An 18,616-nucleotide genomic window follows, 5' to 3' on the forward strand; every position below is an offset into this window, starting at 1 on the left:
GTTACTCTTAGAGTGTGGTGCTGACCAATCACCTACAGACAACTCTTTCTTCAGGGAAATGCAGTGAAAGGGAGCCCCCTCGTTTCTAACTTTATCAATTTGATTTCTCTTTTTTCCTTGATAAATCTGGGCTAAAAGTTATCAATTTTATTTGTCTTGTCAATGAACCATCCTTTTAGTTTTATTCATCTTTACTACTATTTTGTTTCTTTTTCACTTTTTTCTGCTCTGATCTGTATGCTTTCTTTCTGGTATTAACTTTGGGTTTTGTTTGTCCTTCTTTCTCTAGTTGCTTCAGGTATAAGATTATGTTGTTTCTCTAGTTACTTCAGGACAACCGGCCTCCCGTCCTCATCCTGCCCTCGGAGTTCATCTTGTCTTCTGTCCCTGCTGGGCAGATGGATCTTATCTGAAATACGGAAACTCTCCTGCTAAGAATTACCCTGTGGCCTCCCCACTGCTGAGTGGTGGCAGGGACCCGGGCAAGTGTTCAGGGCGGACAAAGAGTTTCTTCTCTGGCCACCATGGAACAGTGCTCTGTGTCAGTGACTCCAGACAAGCAGGAAGGGGCACCAGGACCATTCAGGGGTGATCCTGTCTTGTCAGCAAATGCCACATGCCAGGGGTTGGAGGTTCTTTCACCCACTTGAGAATATCCACAAGAGCAAAGAAAAAACCATCCCTAGAAGAAGGCAGAGCTGTGTCTCCTGGAAGAGCTGAGAGAGATGCACACGCGTGCAGCACATATGAGAGGGATAGGGGCTCACAGAAACCCAGGAAACTTGTGGGAGATAAGAAGGCGTAGGCTGGGGTGGGAGGGCAGCTCTGTCCACCGCCTGTGCACCACAGACAGGGAGGCTCTCTCCTGACTGCACACCATCACCCAGCACTCCCAGGACATGGCACAGTCAGGAAAGCACACCTTCTGCCCCACGAGTGCTGTCAGGAGCTGGTCACTTCAGAGCCATGGAGAACAGCCAGTGTGGCGTGTCCTGGCACTGGTCAGGAGGGGCGCCTGTCTCTTGATGGCCACTCCAGTGGTCACTGGTGACCTGGAGGACGAGCGCCGCTCACAACAAGAGAAGCCGATGGAGCCTAGTCTGGTCCAACAGGCGCCCCTGAATTAAGTGTGCTGATGGTGTTCTGTATCCAGCGCGCCCACAACAGCATCTTAGGGAAAAACCCCAATATCCGTTTTGGGCCAACCCAACATAAAATTATCTTCAAATAATTTTTGTAGGGAGTAAAGCAAATTTCTTTTTAAAGCCTACTAGTTATGTTTGGAAATGTTATGCCCCTGAAAGAGGTCACTTAATCTCTTCAGCGCTAAGGGTCTCCATCTTGAAGATGTCTGAATAGGCCTCTGCTGCAGAGAGAGGGTTGGTGTCTCTTGGGGGCCAGTGGTTCTCTCTGCTACTAGATGGGCTGTCTCCTGGGAGTCCCTGTGAAGAGTGGGGTCTAAAACGAGGGTTCCAGGGGCAGGAGGCACCACCAAGAGTGAAGCAGAACAAAGCATTCAGGGGAACAAAGTACTTCTTAGTCTCAGCACTGCTGCCATTCTGGTCATCTGCTGTGCGGCAGAGGCCTGTCCTGGTCACTGCAAGATGTTCAGTTGCCTCGCTGGCCTCCACCCACCACACGCCACCAGGACCACTTCCCACATCATGCTCATCAGACATGGCACCATGGCAACCCATCTGTGGTGGGGCACACCACCCAGGTGTGACTGGCCGGCATGGCACGCCAGGCCCCTCCGCAGCCTTGCCCCCGACACGCTCTCACATGGGAACTCAGCAGGCAAGAAGAACACACGTGGCCAGGCCAGGTGGGGGCTCCTGGTTTCCCACCCACAACTCTCCCCAGCTCTCTCACATGTTGTGAGCAAATGCACGACGGTAGGCACCACTGAGAACAAGCAGACACATCCACAAGCACCTCCAGCCACTTATAAAAGGACTCTTTGTACCAGAGTCACTCTATTATCACGTCAAAGAAACAGCAATGCATGGGCATCTCCACAACCACACAGAGAAACCACCCAATCACTGGGGACGCCTGTAGAAAAACGACAGAATTCTCTCCCCCTCAGGCACATCAGGAGGGACCCCTGTGGGAGGTGAAGTTCTGCGACAGATTCCTGATCTTGTCCCCACCTTCTGTCCCACCCCTTGAGGTAGACTCACAAGCATCCACCAGCACACTCCTTTTTTCTTGCTCAAGGCTGCTTATTAGGAAGCTGCACAGAAAGGTAATTTGACTTACAGTTTAGTTTTTCCTGGAAATGCCTTCACAAAAATTTTCCATTCATGCAAAGAAATGTGAGCAGTGTTGATATTTTATGAGGTACAAAACAGTGGCTGACTAGTGTTCAAGAAAATGTCAAGTCTGACAGGGTGTGAGAAAAGGCCACTCTGACTTCAGCGGCTCTGGGACAGTTATTCTCAGAATCAGGAGCAGCTGCCCTGGTGGGACGTGAGGCGATGCACGTGGAGTGCTGTGAAAGCTCACTCTGTGGCCCCTTTACTCAGGACAGACGACTGCACTCCTCCTTCCAGAGGAGCGCTGCACGCTGGGTGCTGGAAGACAAAGTCACAATACCTGTCATGTCTCAGAGCTCTCATGTCCACATAGACGGTGGTCGGATCGGGCCCCGATGTTCCCTGCAAGCAAGGACACAATGCGATTAATCTCGTTTGCCTGGGAGGAGCTACATCTGTGCTTCCTACTGACTGGGGATATTTCTTTGATAAGATCTGAAACTGAACAAAACCCAAAAGCACTAAAACCACACCTCTTCCTTGATAACCTAACTCTGAAAGAATATCTTACTAAGATAATACTGACTTTCACATAGCTTGACTGCTAATCATTTATGAAAATTAGAAAGGAAAGGGGAATCTCGCCAAATAAAAAAGAGGCTGAAACTACAGAGGTAGCGTTTGGCAAAAGCAGATTGCTGAGGAAGTGAAGCATCATTTGCTGAGAGGCTTTCACCACATGCATCCCCAAAAGTGTGTTTTCAGAGCTCAAGGTAATGAAGCAGAACATGTGACATGAGCTGACAGACTGAGAAAGAAGAGATAAAAGACAAGGATCTTGTTCATTCTGGTTCTACTTGTGCCCTGATTTTCCTCCAGGGTGGGAGGCCATTTTTGCCCAACATATAAGTCAGGGAGGTAGCATGTTTTATCACTGGTCATCTGGGCAGCACCCTGTGGTCTGAATTATTTATTTAAACACAGGGTCCTGAAATCTTATCTTGGGATCATAAATCTCTTCAAAATACATACCAAGTTGACTTCTGAACAATGATCTCTGTTTATATAACAGCAATGGCATTAAAGCTACATTACAAACAAAAATTCTACATACATTTCCTGGGAAAGTAATGCACTACTTTTGGTAGAAAAAGAGAGAACCTAAAAAAAAATCTGCCAAAAAATAAGGAGACTCTCAGATTTATTTGAAGAACTACACTAAAATTCTTCACGAGAGAATCTTAACCTTATATCAAAGGCACACTTCAATATAAGAAAAAGAAAAAAATAAAGACATCTTCATTACACCACACTGGACCACACGATAACCTCCCCCGCCCCCTGAGAAAGCACATGCAATCAGCCTGAAGGAGGAGCTGCCCTGCCGTGAGGACACAGCACCCTCGCTGACCTGCGGCTACTCCAGGGGCTGTGTCACAGACCAGAGCTGAGTGGAGAAACAGTTGTGGTCTGAGCAATGCAAAGCACATAACCACAAGAGGCCAATTAAAAACCAACAAATCAGAAAACAGGTCACTAGAAGCAAAAAATGAAGCAAAACAGAGATGACCCCAAACTGGCAAAGACACCACAGATCGTGTAAATGGAAGCACAGCGTTTGTCACAAATGCAAGACGTCTGAAGAGATCTGAGACATGACATCACGCTGGCTGTCAGCCCTCCTGCCCATGGGTCCACAAGCCCAGCCCATCTCCGCGCTCAACTCCTAGTCTGCCCACTGCTGGGAGCTGATGAAACTGTGTGGTTGCAGGCACTGGTGTGGATGGGCGGGAAGTCCCTACCTGCTCGGCCAGCTTCCACAGCCGGTGAGGCTACAGCAGCAGGAGGTGGGAGCAGAGGACACCAGACCAACAGAAACCGAACATCGAGGACACACACAGACACAGAAACAGACAACCCAGCAGTAAAAGTGGGATGAAGAAGAGGGAGGGGTGGGGAGGAGAATGCAAAAAGCAGAGAACAAAGTAAAAAGAAGATCAAAAACAATGTCAAATATGGAAATCATTAAAATCAATCACTGTACCATTAAAGGCTAAAAAAAAAATCTATAAAAAGATGTTCACATATCCACAGAGCAACAGAGGAGGTAACAGATGACTGGCCACAGGCAGGTGGGCCTGAGGAACTGCTTTTCATACATACGGTCAGTGGGTGTTGATTTTATGGTACTTTTCTCTAGTTTCTGTTCTTTACTGAGAAAGCAGGGAGTATGAATTTAATTGACCAAATCTGTCGAGTGTTCCTCACTGAAATAGCTTCATGTTTCTTACTACAATAATGAAGGTGACCCTGGAAGTCTGTGAATCTTCAGGTTGTCTAGCCCTGCTCATCTACAAGATTAGGACAAGAAAAGAGTTCAGAGTATGCATGAAGCATGGACCAAACCTCAGGCTCCTCGCTCAGTGGTGCAGGAAGGACTCCCCAGCCTGCCTCCCCCTCAGCTCCGTCCTCCAAGACGTTGCATCCCCTTCCCTCTCATCTGCCAGGTTCTGGTGCCCACCTCCACCATCCAAAAGCATCCGAGTCCACAGGGGAAAGACCCTAAAGCCATTAGGGGCAGCTCCTCGGATGCTACACGTCTTCCCTGGCTGACTGTCTCTCCCGACATCCCGAGAAAGCTGGAACAAGCCCAGGTTTCTGCATGGGCACAGTCCTGCGTGGGTCCGGCCTCATGCTGCGCCATTCAGGTACCTCAGAATCTCATGCATCATCAACATTTCTTTCTGCAGTCACCACAACCTGCTAGCTGTACAACTCAGCCTCCCCAAGACCAGGGGGCACTTCTAGAAGGGGGCCCATGGACACTAGAAACATGATTCTGAGAGCACAGCTCAGATGTGGCTCCATTCCTCATCTGGACAAGGTCTCTGGCTACGTACCTCGAGAGATGGAGGCCTGCCCTCTCCCAGAGTACTCAGCCCAGTCGAGGGCCCTGAGAAAGCATGGTGGGCCATCCAGCTGAGAAAACATGCCCTTAAACAACCATCAATCAATTGAAAACACTCACTGATTTCACACACGCTGGTAATTCTGGGGTTCCATAAGAAAACTGGCATGATCTTCACAATACCTTCAAGCACTCAGGACAGGGCTTGGAATTTGGGAAACACCCTAGCATTTCTGTTTTTCATGTTTTCACGTTAAGGAATTGATGGTGATTCTCTCTAGGCAGATGGGTGGTATTTATTGGCTGGTCTGTATTTTCCGATTTTTGTTTCCTAAATATTCTTTAGTAAAAAAATTCAGTCTCTAAAAATTCATAACTTTTCAGGTTGTTTTCCTTATTTGTATAATCATTCTTAAAAATTCAGTTCTGGTATATTTAATATCTTTATTACACATTTCTCATGTGTCAGGCCCTGCAGAAATACAATGGGAACAAGAGTCGTGGTGCTTCTGCTCTCAGACCTCAACCTCAAGCTATGCCTTCTCTGTTTTGGATCAGCTCAGTTCAGTCGCTCAGTCATGCCCAACTCTTAGCGACCCCATGGACTGCAGCATGCCAGGCCTCCCTGTCCATTAACAACTCTTGGAGCTTACTCAAACTCATGTCCATCGAGTGAGTGATGCCATCCAACCATCTCATCCTCTGTCGTCCCCTTCTCCTCCTGCCTTCAATCTTTCCCAGCATCAGGGTCTTTTCCAGTGAGTCAGTTCTTCACATCAGGTGACCAAAGTATTGCAGTTATTTCAGCATCAGTCCTTCCAACGAATATTCAGGAATGATTCCCTTTAGGATGGATTGGTTTGATCTCCTTGCTGTCCAAGGGACTCTCGAGAGTCTTCTCCAACACCACAGTTCAAAAGCATCAATTCTTTGGCGCTCAGGTTTCTTTATGGTCCAACTCTCACATCCATACACGAACTACTGGAAAAAAATAGCTTTGACTAGATGGACCTTTGTTGGCAAAGTAATGTCTCTGATTTTTAAAATGCTGTCTAGGTTGGTCATAGCTTTTCTTCCAAGGAGCAAGTGCCTTTTAATTTCATGGCTGCAGTCACCATCTGTAGTGATTTTGGAGCCCAAGAAAATAAAGTCTCTCACTGTTTCCACTGTTTCCCCATCTACTTGCCATGAAGTGATGGGACCAGATGCCATGATCTTAGCTTTTTGAATGTTCAAGAGTACTCTTTAGTTCTTCTTCACTTTCTGCCATAACGGTGGCATCATCTACATATTTGAGGTTATTGATGTCTCTTGGCAATCTTGATTTCAGCTTGTGCTTCATCCAGCCCAGCATTTTGCATGATATACTCTGCATATAAGTTAAATAAGCAGGGTGACAATATACAACCTTGATGTACTCCTTTCCCAATTTGGAACCAGTTTGTTGTTCAATGTCTGGTTCTAATTGTTGCTTCTTGATCTGCATACAGATTTCTCAGGAGGCAGGTAAGGTGGTCTGGAATTCCCATCTCTTGAAGAATTTTCCAGTCTGTTGTGATCCACACAGTGAAAGGCTATGACTTAGTCAGTAAAACAGAAGTAGATGTTTTTCTGGAACTCTTGTGCTTTGTCTATGATCCAACGGATGTTGGCAATTTGAAATCTGGTTCCTCAGACTCTTATAAATCCATCTTGAACATCTGAAAATTCACAGTTCATGTACTGTTGAAGCCTGGCTTGGAGAATTTTGAGAATTACTTTGCTAGCGTGTGATATGAGTGCAGTTGTGTGGTAGTCTGAATACTCTTTGGTGTTGCCTTTCTTTGGGATTGGAATGAAAACTGATTTTTTCCAGTCCTGTGGCCACTGCTAAGTTTTCTAAATTTAAATCTGGAGTTTAAATTTCCACTTTAACAGCATAATCTTTTAGGATTTGAAATAGCTCAGCTGGAATTCCATCACCCCCACTAGCTTTGTTTGTAGTGATGCTTCCTAAGGCCCACCTGACTTCGCACTCCAGGATGTCTGGTTCTAGGTGAGTGATCACACCATCATGGTTATCTTGGTCATGAAGATCTTATTTGGGATCACAATCACATACTTTTTTATTTATGCAAAAATTAATAGAAAATAAACATTTCCACTGACCAACACTGCCTTGCACTTGTTGCTGCTTTTGCCCACGTTTTTGTACGTTCAAGTCACAGGGCACCTTGCAGAACTGTCAACTCAGCGTCGTCCTTCTTGGCTACCCTAACCATAAAACTGCCTCCTCTGTACCCCTTTTATGCTCTTACTTCATTTTTCCGAAGAATATTTTACTCACTTACTGAAAAATTCATCTGTATGTGTACTGTCCATGTGGTTCTCAGAGGGCCAGAACTATGTCTTGAGTTTCCTAAGTAAAATCTGACTCTGGCTGACACGAGGCCACTCCCAGGATGGAGCATGCCAGAGACCCCACATCCACATGTGGGGTAACAGGGTTCTGCCCACAGCCTGCTGTGAGCACACGTGGTCCAGCCCCCCAAACCACAGAACTCCGCAATGCTGAGGCAAGCCTGGCTGCAGGCACAGCAGGGGGAGGCCTGCACTGCTCAGGGGGATGCACTTGAGTTCACCTGATCCATCTCTGCTGCCAGACTCATTACTAGTGTCAGCTCTTTTCTAATACTGACCATTCACAAAAAGGAAAACTGGCTGCAAATTCGATGAGAGTAAAGCACACACGCAGAAAAAACATACAAAAACCCTTAGAGACGCTGCCAAGCTCCCAAACGAGCACTCCGGCCGGGGACTGGCAATGCCCCCTCTGCCTTGGCATCAAGCTGATGCGGCTGCTTTCCATAAAAGAATATATTAGTTTTCTCTATTAAAAGTATAGAACTTCAAGTATTCCACACATTCTTGCAACACATATTTATTAAATATTTACAAAGCACCAGGTCCAGTTCTAGGTGGTAAGGATAGACGGTGCTTGTACTTCAGGTCACAGGGTGCCAAGTACCTATGTGCCAACTTCATTCTTGGCTTCTTACTCGTATTTTCTGTCAGCTCTACCTTTTCTATTATTTTTAGTGTATTTTACTTTTCCTACTTAATTTATTGCTTCCTTATAAAAACTTCTTAAAACATTTTGGATTAAGTAGATGGAAATAAATAAGAAAAAGAGGTAAATAACATAAGTGCTTTATTTCTAGTGTGTACAAAGTTTTAATTTTATATAATAAAGTGTAGAATTCTTTGTTGCCTGTATGAAGTGGACAAGTGCTAAACGATACTTGTTAATATGGGATCTAGTCTATGTCCTTCTCCCTTCATCTTCCAGCATTCTGAGAGAGAGAAGAGTAACATTGCTGTGGGCAGGAGCCTATCTCTCACAGATTCCTGTGGACTCCCGATTCACTCCCCACTGCTTGCAGAAGAAGGGAGTGTTACAGAATCCTACAGCTGGATTCATCTAATGAGTGCATTTCTCATTTCTTCTCAAGCAGAACAGATAAAGGTGAAGAGCAAAAGAAAATCTCAGCATGTAAAGGACTAGCTGGGCAAATCAATCCAATCCTTCAGATTACTTCAATCACAGATCAAGGCTCAATAGACTCCTAAGGACTCTGGTAGTTACACATGTTTAAAAATGGAGCTGACTCAAAGAGAAGGCAGACAGAGGCAAGGCACATCTAATGAAAATCAGAAAAGCTTCCTGTCACTGATTTTTCTAAAGCGATCTCATCAGACTGATCATGTGGGGACAGCCAGTCCTTTGCCTCCGAAGTCCAAACACTGAGAGCTCTAGCCAGGAGTCAGCAGACCAGGAGCCTCCCACCGTTGCCCACGGGGAGCTAGAAGCAGCTCCTCGGGCCACACACGGGGGACATGATAGGTGGCCCGGAGGGGAGCTCGGGAGCTGGTTTGCGGCACCTGTCCTCCACCCCAGCACCTGCCGTGCAGGAAGTTCCTGTCCTTTTCATATGCTCAAAGGAACAGAGCCTGAAGCTGAGCCTGGGACCAGCTCACTTTGGCTGAGGTGGCCTGAAGGGCACTGAGGGAGGTTCCCACACAACCTTCCTCTCCTTCATAAACTAGATCTCAGGTAAAGAGTTCAGAGCAGGAGAGAAAGTGAAGATGGTCAGAAGTGAGCTAATGAAGAGACAGGAAACAGATATTTTTGGCCACATAGGATACAAGGCTACCTTACGAGGGCAGCCTCACTTACAGCTCTATCTTAGAAATGCAGCAATTAAGTGTTACTTCAATGGTGCCACCACAGGAGCAAATTTGTGAACCTGCTTAATGTACTGGAATTCTCCCTACAGCAATCACTGTCTGCACACAAGAGACTAAGTATGGCAAGGGACAGGATTTCTTGCCACAGTGAAACATTTTAGTATCTCATCTTTAAAGAGCCTGACTTGAGAGGTTTGGACAAACAGCAACTCTTGCTACAAAACTTAAAATGTCCCAGGACAGAATAAGCCTGTGAATGCTAGTTATGAATAATGGTTACTGACAAATGCAGACTTTAACTAAAAGAAAAAGGAAACAAGTGTGCACCAACCACATGCATTTGATTGAAAGATTCCTTCTAAATGTGGGTTAGCATCAGCAGGGAACTGTGGTGAGCAGTTTGGCGCTGTATGCCTGTCTTTAAAAATCACTCTGTGACCCAAGCACTTATTGGCATCAAGGAAACTCACCTGCAAGCAAATTGCCAGGTTCACTCGACAGCCAAACGAGGTGCTAACGGCCCGCGGGTGGAGGCCCAGGTCTTTGAACAGTTTCGAGAAAGACTGGGTGAGTGCTATTCGAGGCCGCTCCTCTGCCACCACCACACAGGTCCGCACGCGGGACAAGTCCAGTCCTCGTGCCTACAAATAATGACAGAGGCAGGAGGTCACACTTGCCAGTGTTAAGGTGTGACCTGCAGGCTCCTCACCCAGACCCATAAAAACCACAGAAACTCCACAAAGATATTCATTCCCAGGGCTCTGTGTCCACACCAGTAATCAAAATGCTGTAGAACGTATGTGTAAAGAAAAAACGGCCCATATCCGATTATCAGGGATGCCATTACAAGCATTTAAGTAACTGAAGCAGCATAATGAGGAGCAAAGTTGAAGAAAAACAAGATCTGGATAAGATAATTTAAGGACAGGGTATGGGGATGAACAGAAGCACCTGTATACACTCCTGTGAGCCTGGATACACAGAACACACATTGGAGAGAAATGAGAAACCTACTTTTAATACAGAAATGGAAAACAAAAACATCTGGGCAGCTTCTTCAACACCGTTCTCCTTTCATGTCCTGAGCTTGAACTGTCATGATGAAGCACAGCTCATTTCTGCCCAAATTCCATCAAGTGAATGACACGGAAACACCCTGGAGCTGGAAATGAAGTGTCTTGAGCATAACACACCCAGACAGAGCCCAGGAAGAGCCCAGCCCGTGATGGGAGTGGCACTGACATGGGAGCATGGGAGCGACGGTGTCTCCAGTGCACACGGGAAAGTCACCAGGAGCCAGCCGCAGCTGGGAGGGCTGACAGGGCCCCTGTGCTGAGGGCGACCTTCCAGACATGCTGCTACATGGGGCAAGATGAGTGTGCAAAACAGGAGGGCCCCTGACACACACGTGTTCTGGGGGAATGCGGCCTATGCTCTGGACGATGCATTTGGGGCCAGAGATTCAAAATTTGGCCCTGAAGTTTATTAAATATAAGAACTTGGAAAAGGTGCTTGATTTCTCTGTAACGTAAGTTTTCTCATCTTTAAAATGGAGACAATAATGGATCCAGTTCAGAGAGCCACTGTAAGCATTAAACTAATCAAAGTGTGAAGTGCTTAGATATCATTTATTTCATTTGGTCATTTACATATGCACCCTGTGGGAAAATTCGTGGAACATAATCATTTTATAGCATACATAGGTGGACATGAATAATAATTATGTTTTATAAATTTCTTTTGCTATATAGATATAACTTCAAGAAATAATATGCCAGCAAGTTTGGAAAACTCAGCAGTGGCCACAGGACTGGAAAAAGTCAGTTTTCATTCCTATCCCAAGGAAAGGCAACACCAAAGAATGCTCAAACCACCACACAACTGCACTCACATCACATGCTAGCAAAGTAATGCTCAAAATTCTCCAAGCCAGGCTTCAACAGTACGTGAACTGTGAAATTCCAGATGTTCAAGCTGGTTTTAGAAAAGGCAGAGGAACCAGAGATTAAATTGCCAACATCCACTGGATCATCGAAAAAGCAAGAGAGTTCCAGAAAAACATCTATTTCTACTTTATTGACTATACCAAAGCCTTTGACTGTATGGATCACAATAAACTGTGGAAAATTCTGAGAGATGGGAATACCAGACCACTTGACCTGCCTCTTGAGAAACCTGTATGCAGATCAGGAAGCAACAGTTAGAACTGGACATGGAACAACAGACTGGTTCCAAACAGGAAAAGGAGTATATCAAGACTGTATATTGTCACCCTGCTTATTCAACTTATATGCAGAGTACATCATGCAAAATGCTGGGCTGGATGAAGCACAAGCTGGCATCAAGACTGCCGGGAGAAATATCAGTAACCTCAGATATACAGATGACACCACCCTTATGGCAGAAAGTGAAGAGGAACTAAAAAGCCTCTTGATGAAAGTGAAAGAGGAGAGTGGAAAAGTTAGCCTAAAAACACAAGATTCAGAGAACTAAGATCATGGCATCTGGTCCCACCACTTCATGACAAATAGACGGGGAAACAGTGGAAACAGTGGCTGACTTAATTTCAGGGGGCTCCAAATTCACTGCAGATGGTGACTGCAGCCATAAAATCAAAAGACACTTACTCCTTGGAAGGAAAGTTATGACCAACCTAGACAGCATATTAAAAATCAGGGACATTCCTTTGCCAACAAAGGTCCATAGAGTCAAAGCTATGGTTTTTCCAGTAGTCATGTAGGGATGTGAGAGTTGGACCACAAAGAAAGCTGAACACCAAAGAATTGATGCTTTTGAACTGTGGTGTTGGAGAAGACTCTTGAGAGTCCCTTGGACTGCAAGGAGATCCAACCAGTCCATCTTAAAGATACCAGTCCTGAGTGTTCACTGGAAGGACTGATGTTGAAGCTGAAACTCGAAAACTTTGGCTACCTGATGCGAAGAGCTGACTCATTTGAAAAGACCATGATGCTGGGAAAGATTGAATACAGGAGGAGAAGGGGACGACAGAGGATGAAATGGTGGGATGGCATCACCGAGTCAATGGACATGAGTTTGGATAAATTCTGGGAGTTGGTGATGGACAGGGAGGCCTGGCATACTGTGGTCCATGGGGTCGCAAAGAGTCAGACATGGCTGAGTGACTGAACTGAACTGAAGAAACAATAATTTATTTCTGTAGCTTAATATCAAAGTTACCATGCATTTTGCTTTCTCATTCAAGCTTAATGCATTGGGTCTGAATAGGGAAACAAAATCCAGGAGAGAGAAATACACTGCTTTACTAATGGCAAGTATATAGGTAATTTGTATGTATATATACATACACACAAATATAACCTGTGTATACACACACACTCTCTCTCTCTCACATATGAGCATAGAAACAGTGAACAGTTGGAATACTAACCATAATAGGTCTTATAATTATTCTCTCCTAGTTACTTGAATATTATGGTATGTCTACCCAGATGTTCTTGGCTATCACATAATGGTAACTGAATATTAACAAATAAAACCAAACCACTGTTCACTGAACTGTACAACTGAAATCTGGTTAGGACCCAGATATACCAATCAAGGTCTTCAAGAAAAACGAAATGAATGGCTAAATTAAGACCTACGACTGTAACCTCATCACTGGAATAAAACTGAATCTACCAACAATTAAAAAGGCAGTTCAGGCCCCTCCGAGCAGCCCTAACAGAATTAAAGACATCAATAACATATGTTCTGGTCTCTTAACTCCGGCACTGGGAAAACATTCATGGTATAAAACGAGGTTTTCATGTAGAAGCAACTCTGTAAACCCTCAGGTGACTGTGGCTGCCCCACCACACCTCTTCCACGGCCTCCAATACTGCGCTTCCCCAGGATGCTGGCAATGTTCTGGGCACTCTTGGGTTGCTTACCTTGAGGGATTCTGTCTGCGATCCCAGCCCCTTGGTGCACAGTTCCATCACTGAATAGGAGCAAAATGTATCCCGGACTTTGTACTGACTCACGGCAAGCAGCCACAAGGCAGGGTTGGTCTCCAGCTCTGCTGGCGGGATGAGGATGGACTGGTGCCCAGAGTACACGCTGCAGAGAGACACGGGAGGGCTCAGCGAGGATGGAGGAAGGGGATCCACTGGCCTCTGAGAAACACCTGCTTCCATTTGCAAGAGGGTACAGTCACATCAACTCTACTCCCAGTGTTTTTAAATAAAAAACAGAAGGTGTTTATGAAAACATTCTGAAAAATACAGAAGAATTATCTAACTATGATCTGCAGTTACTGTCATTCTGAGCACTTAATGAGGTATCTCAAAGCTACGATGCTGGTAGGTTTCTCTCAGAGCTACTACACTAACAAATTGAATCTCACAGTGGGAAACATAGGACTGAATTTTGGTTAAAAGGAATGAAAGTTCGGAAGAGCAGCTGACAAACTGGATGCTATCTGGTTTAGCACCCGAAGTTTCATTGGGACCTGGCCCTCAGTCCTTGCAGTACTGTCTTCCGTGGCCACCACGTCAACAGGCAGAGAAGAGGGTTGCAACAGAGGCTGTGCAGCCTACATGTGTACTGAACAGCCAACTGAGGAAAAGCATGCCCAACTCGAGTTCAGAAAACTGACATTCAGAGTAAATAAAACTAAGACAATTAGAATAGGATTATAATTTCACTCAAAGTGATCCAAATAAATACCAAAAAAGAACTAAGGAAAATACATGCATTCTCTTGTGTTCAGGCTCAGTCACATCCTACTCTGTGACCCCACAGACTGGAGCCCACCAGCCTCCTCTGTCCATAGAATTCTCCAGGCAAGAATACTGGAGTGGGTAGCCTTTCCCTTCTCCAGGGGATCTTCCCGACCCAGGGGTCGAACCCAGGTCTCCCACATGGCAGGCGTGTTCTTCACCATCTGAGCCCCAGGGACGCCTGGATGGAGTAGCTGACTGACAAAGCTGTGTTAGCTTGCAGGGTACAGCCCAGTGATTCAGTTATACACACACACAGATGTATTTTTTCCGATTCTTTTTCCTCATATGGCATTACAAAATATTGAGTATAGTTCCCTGTGCTATACAGTAGGGCCTTCCTTGTTGGTTACCTATTTTATATATAATAGTGTGTATATGTTAATCTCAAACTCTTAATTTATCCCTCTCCCCACCACTCTTCCCTTTAGTAACCATAAGTTTGTTTTCTATGTCAGTGGGTCTATTTCTGCTTTGTAAATAAATTCCTTTGTATCTTTTTTCTTTTGGATTCTACATATAAGCAATGTCATATACGGCTTATTTCATTTAGCATGATAATCTCTAGATCAATCCATGGTGCTGCAAATGGCATTATTTCATTCTTTTTTTAGAGCTGAGTAATATTCCTTTGTGTGTATATATACCATATCGTCTTTATCCATCTGTCAATGGACATTTAGTTGCTTCCCTGTCTTTGTAAATTTCCATGCTGCTGTAAACAATGCTGCAATGAACACTGGGCTACATATATCTTTTCAAATTAGAGTTTTCTCCAGATATACAGATGCCCAGGAGTGGAACTGCAGGATCATATGGTAACTCCATCTTTAGTTTTTTTTAAGGAACCTCTATTCGCCATAGTGGCTGCACAAATTTACAATCTCACCAACACTGTAGGAGGGGTCCTCTTTCTCCACACCCTCTCCAGAGTTTATTATTTGTAGACTTTTTGATGATGACCATTCTGACTGTATGAAGTGATACCTCATTATAGTTTTGATTTGCATTTCTCTAACAATTAGCAATGTTGTTAAGTATCTTTTCACATACCTGTTGGCCATCTATATGTCTTCTTTGGAGAAATGTAATTTTAGATTTCTGTCCATTTTTTGATTGGGTTTTTTTGAAATTTTGAGCTGCAAGAGCTCTTTGCATATTTTGAAGGTTAATCCCCTGTTGGTTGCATCATTTGCAAATATTTACTCCCAGTCAATATGCTGTCATTTTACTTTGTTTATGGTTTCATTTGCTGTGCCAAAGCTTTCAGGTTTAATTAGGTCACATTTGTTTTTATCTCCATTACTCCAGGAGATGGAGTCAAGAAGATATTGCTGCAATGGATGTGTTTTGTCTATGTTTTCCTCTATGAGCTTTATAGTATCTGGTCTTAAGTGTAGGTCTTTAACCCCTTTTGAGTTTATTTTTGCCTGTGGTGTTGAAATTGAAATGAATGATAAAGATAAATGATAAACCATAAATTGAATGATCTAATTTCATTTTTTTTTCATGTAGCTGTACAGTTTTGCTGGAGATACTGAAGAGACTATCTATTCTCCAGTATAGACAGTCTTGCCTCCTATGTCCTAGACTGATTAACCACAGGGGCATGGGTTTATCTCTGGACTTTCTATCCTGCTTCCATTGACCTGTATTTCTGTTCCTGTGCCAGCACCATACTGTACTGATGACTGCAGCTTTGTAGTGTAGTCTGAAGTAAGGGAATCTAATTCCTCTGGTTCCATTCTTCTTTCTCAGGATTGCTATGGCTATTTGGTCTTTTATGTTCTCATGCAAATTTAAATTTCCATACAAATTAAAATTTTTTATTCTAGATCTGTGAAAAATGCCCTTGGTAATTTGATAGGAATTGTGTTGCATGTGTAGATTGTCCTGGGCAGTACAGTTATTTTAACAATACTGATTCTTCCAGTCCAAGAACACAGTGTATCTTTCCATTTGTTTGTGTCCTCTTAAATTTCTTTCATTGGCATCTTACAGTTTTCAGAATACAGGTCTTTCTGCCTCCTTAGGAGGTTTATTCTTAAGTATTTTATTTTATTTTTTGATGTGATGGTAAATGAGGTTGTTTCATTAATCTCTCTCTCTGCCCTTTCACTGTTAATGCAACAGATTTCTGTGTATTGATTTTGTATCCTGCCAATTTACTGAATTAACTTTATGAGCTCCAGTAGCTGCAAGCTAAATCCAACAATATTAAAAGGATCATACACCACAATCAAGGGAAATTCAACCCAGGGATGCATGGATTTTTTAGTATTTCCAAATCAGTATCAGTTCAGTTCAGTCGCTCAGTTGTGTCTGACTCTCTGCGACCCCATGAATAGCAGCACGCCAGGCCTCCCTGTCCATCACCAACTCCCGGAGTTCACTCAGATTCACGTCCATCAAGTCAGTGATGCCATCCAGCCATCTCATCATCTGTCGTCCCCTTCTCCTCCTGCCCCCAATCCCTCCCAGCATCAGTCTTTTCCAATGAGTCAACTCTTCACATAAGGTGGCCAAAGTACTGGAGTTTCAGCTTTAGCATCATTCCTTCCAAAGAAATCCCAGGGCTGATCAGTGTAGTACTCTACATTAACAAATTGAAGAATAAAAACCATATGATCATCTCAATAGATGCAGAAAAATCTTTTGGTAAAATTCAACATCCATTTATGATTAAAAACTCTCCAGAAAGTTGGAGAAGGAATGGCAACCCACTGCAGTACTCCTGCCTGGAGAATCCTATGTACAGATGAGTCTGGCAGGCCATGGTGCACGAGGCTGCAGGGAGTTGGACACAACTGAAGCGACTAAGCACACACTCCAGAAAGTAGGCATGGAGGACTTATATGACAAACCCACAGCTAAAATACTCAGTGGTGAAGAGCTGTAAGCATTTGCTCTCAGATCAAATGCTACAAGCTGATGATTACTTTTAGTTCAGTTCAGTTGCTCGGTCATGTCCAACTCTTTGCAAACCCATGGACTGAAGTACGCCAGGCCTTCCTGTCCATCACCAACTCCGGGAGTATACTCACACTCATGTCCATTGAGTCAGTGATCCATCTCACCATCTCATCCTCTGTCATCACCTTCTCCTCCTGCTTTCAAATGTTCCCAGCATCAGGGTCCTTTCCAACGAGTCAGTTCTTTGCATCAGGTGGCCAAAGTATTGGAGTTTCAGCTTCAGCATCAGTCTTTCCAACGAATATTCAGGACTGATTTCCTTTAGGATGGACTGGTTGGATCTCCCTGCAATCCAAGGGACTCTCAAGACTCTTCTCCAAAACCACAGTTCAAAGGCATCAATTCTTTGGTGCTCAGGTTTCTTTTTGTCTCTCACATCCCTACATGACTACTGGAAAAACCAGTTTTGACTAGATGGACCTTTGTTGGCAAAGGAATGTCTCTGCTTTTTAATATACTGTCTAGGTTGGTCATAACTTTTCTTCCAAGGAGCAAGCGTCTTTTAATTTCATGGCTGCAATCACCATCTCCAGTGATTTTGGAGCTCCCCAAAATTAAGTCTCTCACTGTTTCCAGTGCTTCCCCATCTCTTTGCCATGAAGTGATGGGACCAGATGCCACAATCTTAAGTTTTCTGAATGTTGAGCTTTCAGCCAACTTTTTCACTCTCCTCTTTCACTTTCATCAAGAAGCTCTTTAGTTCCTCTTCACTTTCTGCCATAAGGGTGGCATCATCTGCATATCTGAGGTTACTGATATTTCTCCCGGCAATCTTGATTCCAGCTTGTGCTTCATCCAGCCCAGCGTTTCTCATGATGCACTCTGCATATAAGTTGAATAAGCAGGATGACAATATACAGCCTTGACAAACTCTTTTTCCCAAATTGGAACCAGTCTCTTGTTCCATGTTCAGTTCTAACTGTTGCTTCTTGACCTGCATACAGATTTCTCAAGAGGCAGGTCAGGTGGTCTGATAGTCCCATCTCTTGAAGAATTTTCCGCAGTTTATTGTGATCCACACAGTCAAAGGCTTTGGCATAGTCAATAAAGCAGAAATAGATGCTTTTCTGGAACTCTCTTGCTTTTTCGATGATCCAGTGGATGTTGGCAATTTGCTCGCTGGTTCCTCTTCTTTTATAAATACAGCTCGAACACCTGGAAGTTCATGGTTCATGTTTTGCTGAAGCCTGGCTTGGAGAATTTTGAGCATCACTTTACTAGCATGTGAGATGAGTACAACTATGCAGTAGTTTGAGCATTCTTTGGCATTGCCCTTCTTTGGGATTGGAATGAATACTGACCTTTTCCAGTCCTATGGCCACTGCTGAGTTTTCCAAATTTGCTGGCATATTGAGTGCAGCACTTTCACAGCATCATCTTTCAGGATTTGAAATAGCTCAACTGGAATTCCATCAGCTCCACTAGCTTTGTTCATAGTGATGCTTCCTAAGGCAAAACTTGACTTCACATTCCAGGATATCTGGCTCTAGGTGAGTGATCACACCATC

General features: G+C 44.2%; 1 protein-coding gene across 3 annotated transcripts in view; it reads right to left on the reverse strand.

The window, feature by feature from the left end:
* Positions 1-18,616, reverse strand: part of DIP2C (disco interacting protein 2 homolog C) — a 148,132-nt gene that overhangs the window by 12,608 nt on the left and 116,908 nt on the right. For 2 of the 3 annotated variants that reach the window (XM_040247951.1, XM_040247949.1), the window contains 4 exons: positions 13,305-13,473; positions 9,864-10,034; positions 4,061-4,090; positions 2,599-2,660 (listed from right to left, as the gene is read on the reverse strand). In XM_040247951.1, coding sequence (XP_040103885.1) covers positions 2,599-2,660; positions 4,061-4,090; positions 9,864-10,034; positions 13,305-13,473 — 432 coding nt within the window. The remainder of the gene's footprint in view (positions 1-2,598; positions 2,661-4,060; positions 4,091-9,863; positions 10,035-13,304; positions 13,474-18,616) is intronic. The other variant, XM_040247950.1, reaches the window with a different exon arrangement.

The sequence above is a fragment of the Oryx dammah genome, unplaced genomic scaffold, assembly GCF_014754425.2.
Source record: "Oryx dammah isolate SB20612 unplaced genomic scaffold, SCBI_Odam_1.1 HiC_scaffold_10, whole genome shotgun sequence".
Lineage (NCBI taxonomy): Eukaryota > Metazoa > Chordata > Mammalia > Artiodactyla > Bovidae > Oryx > Oryx dammah.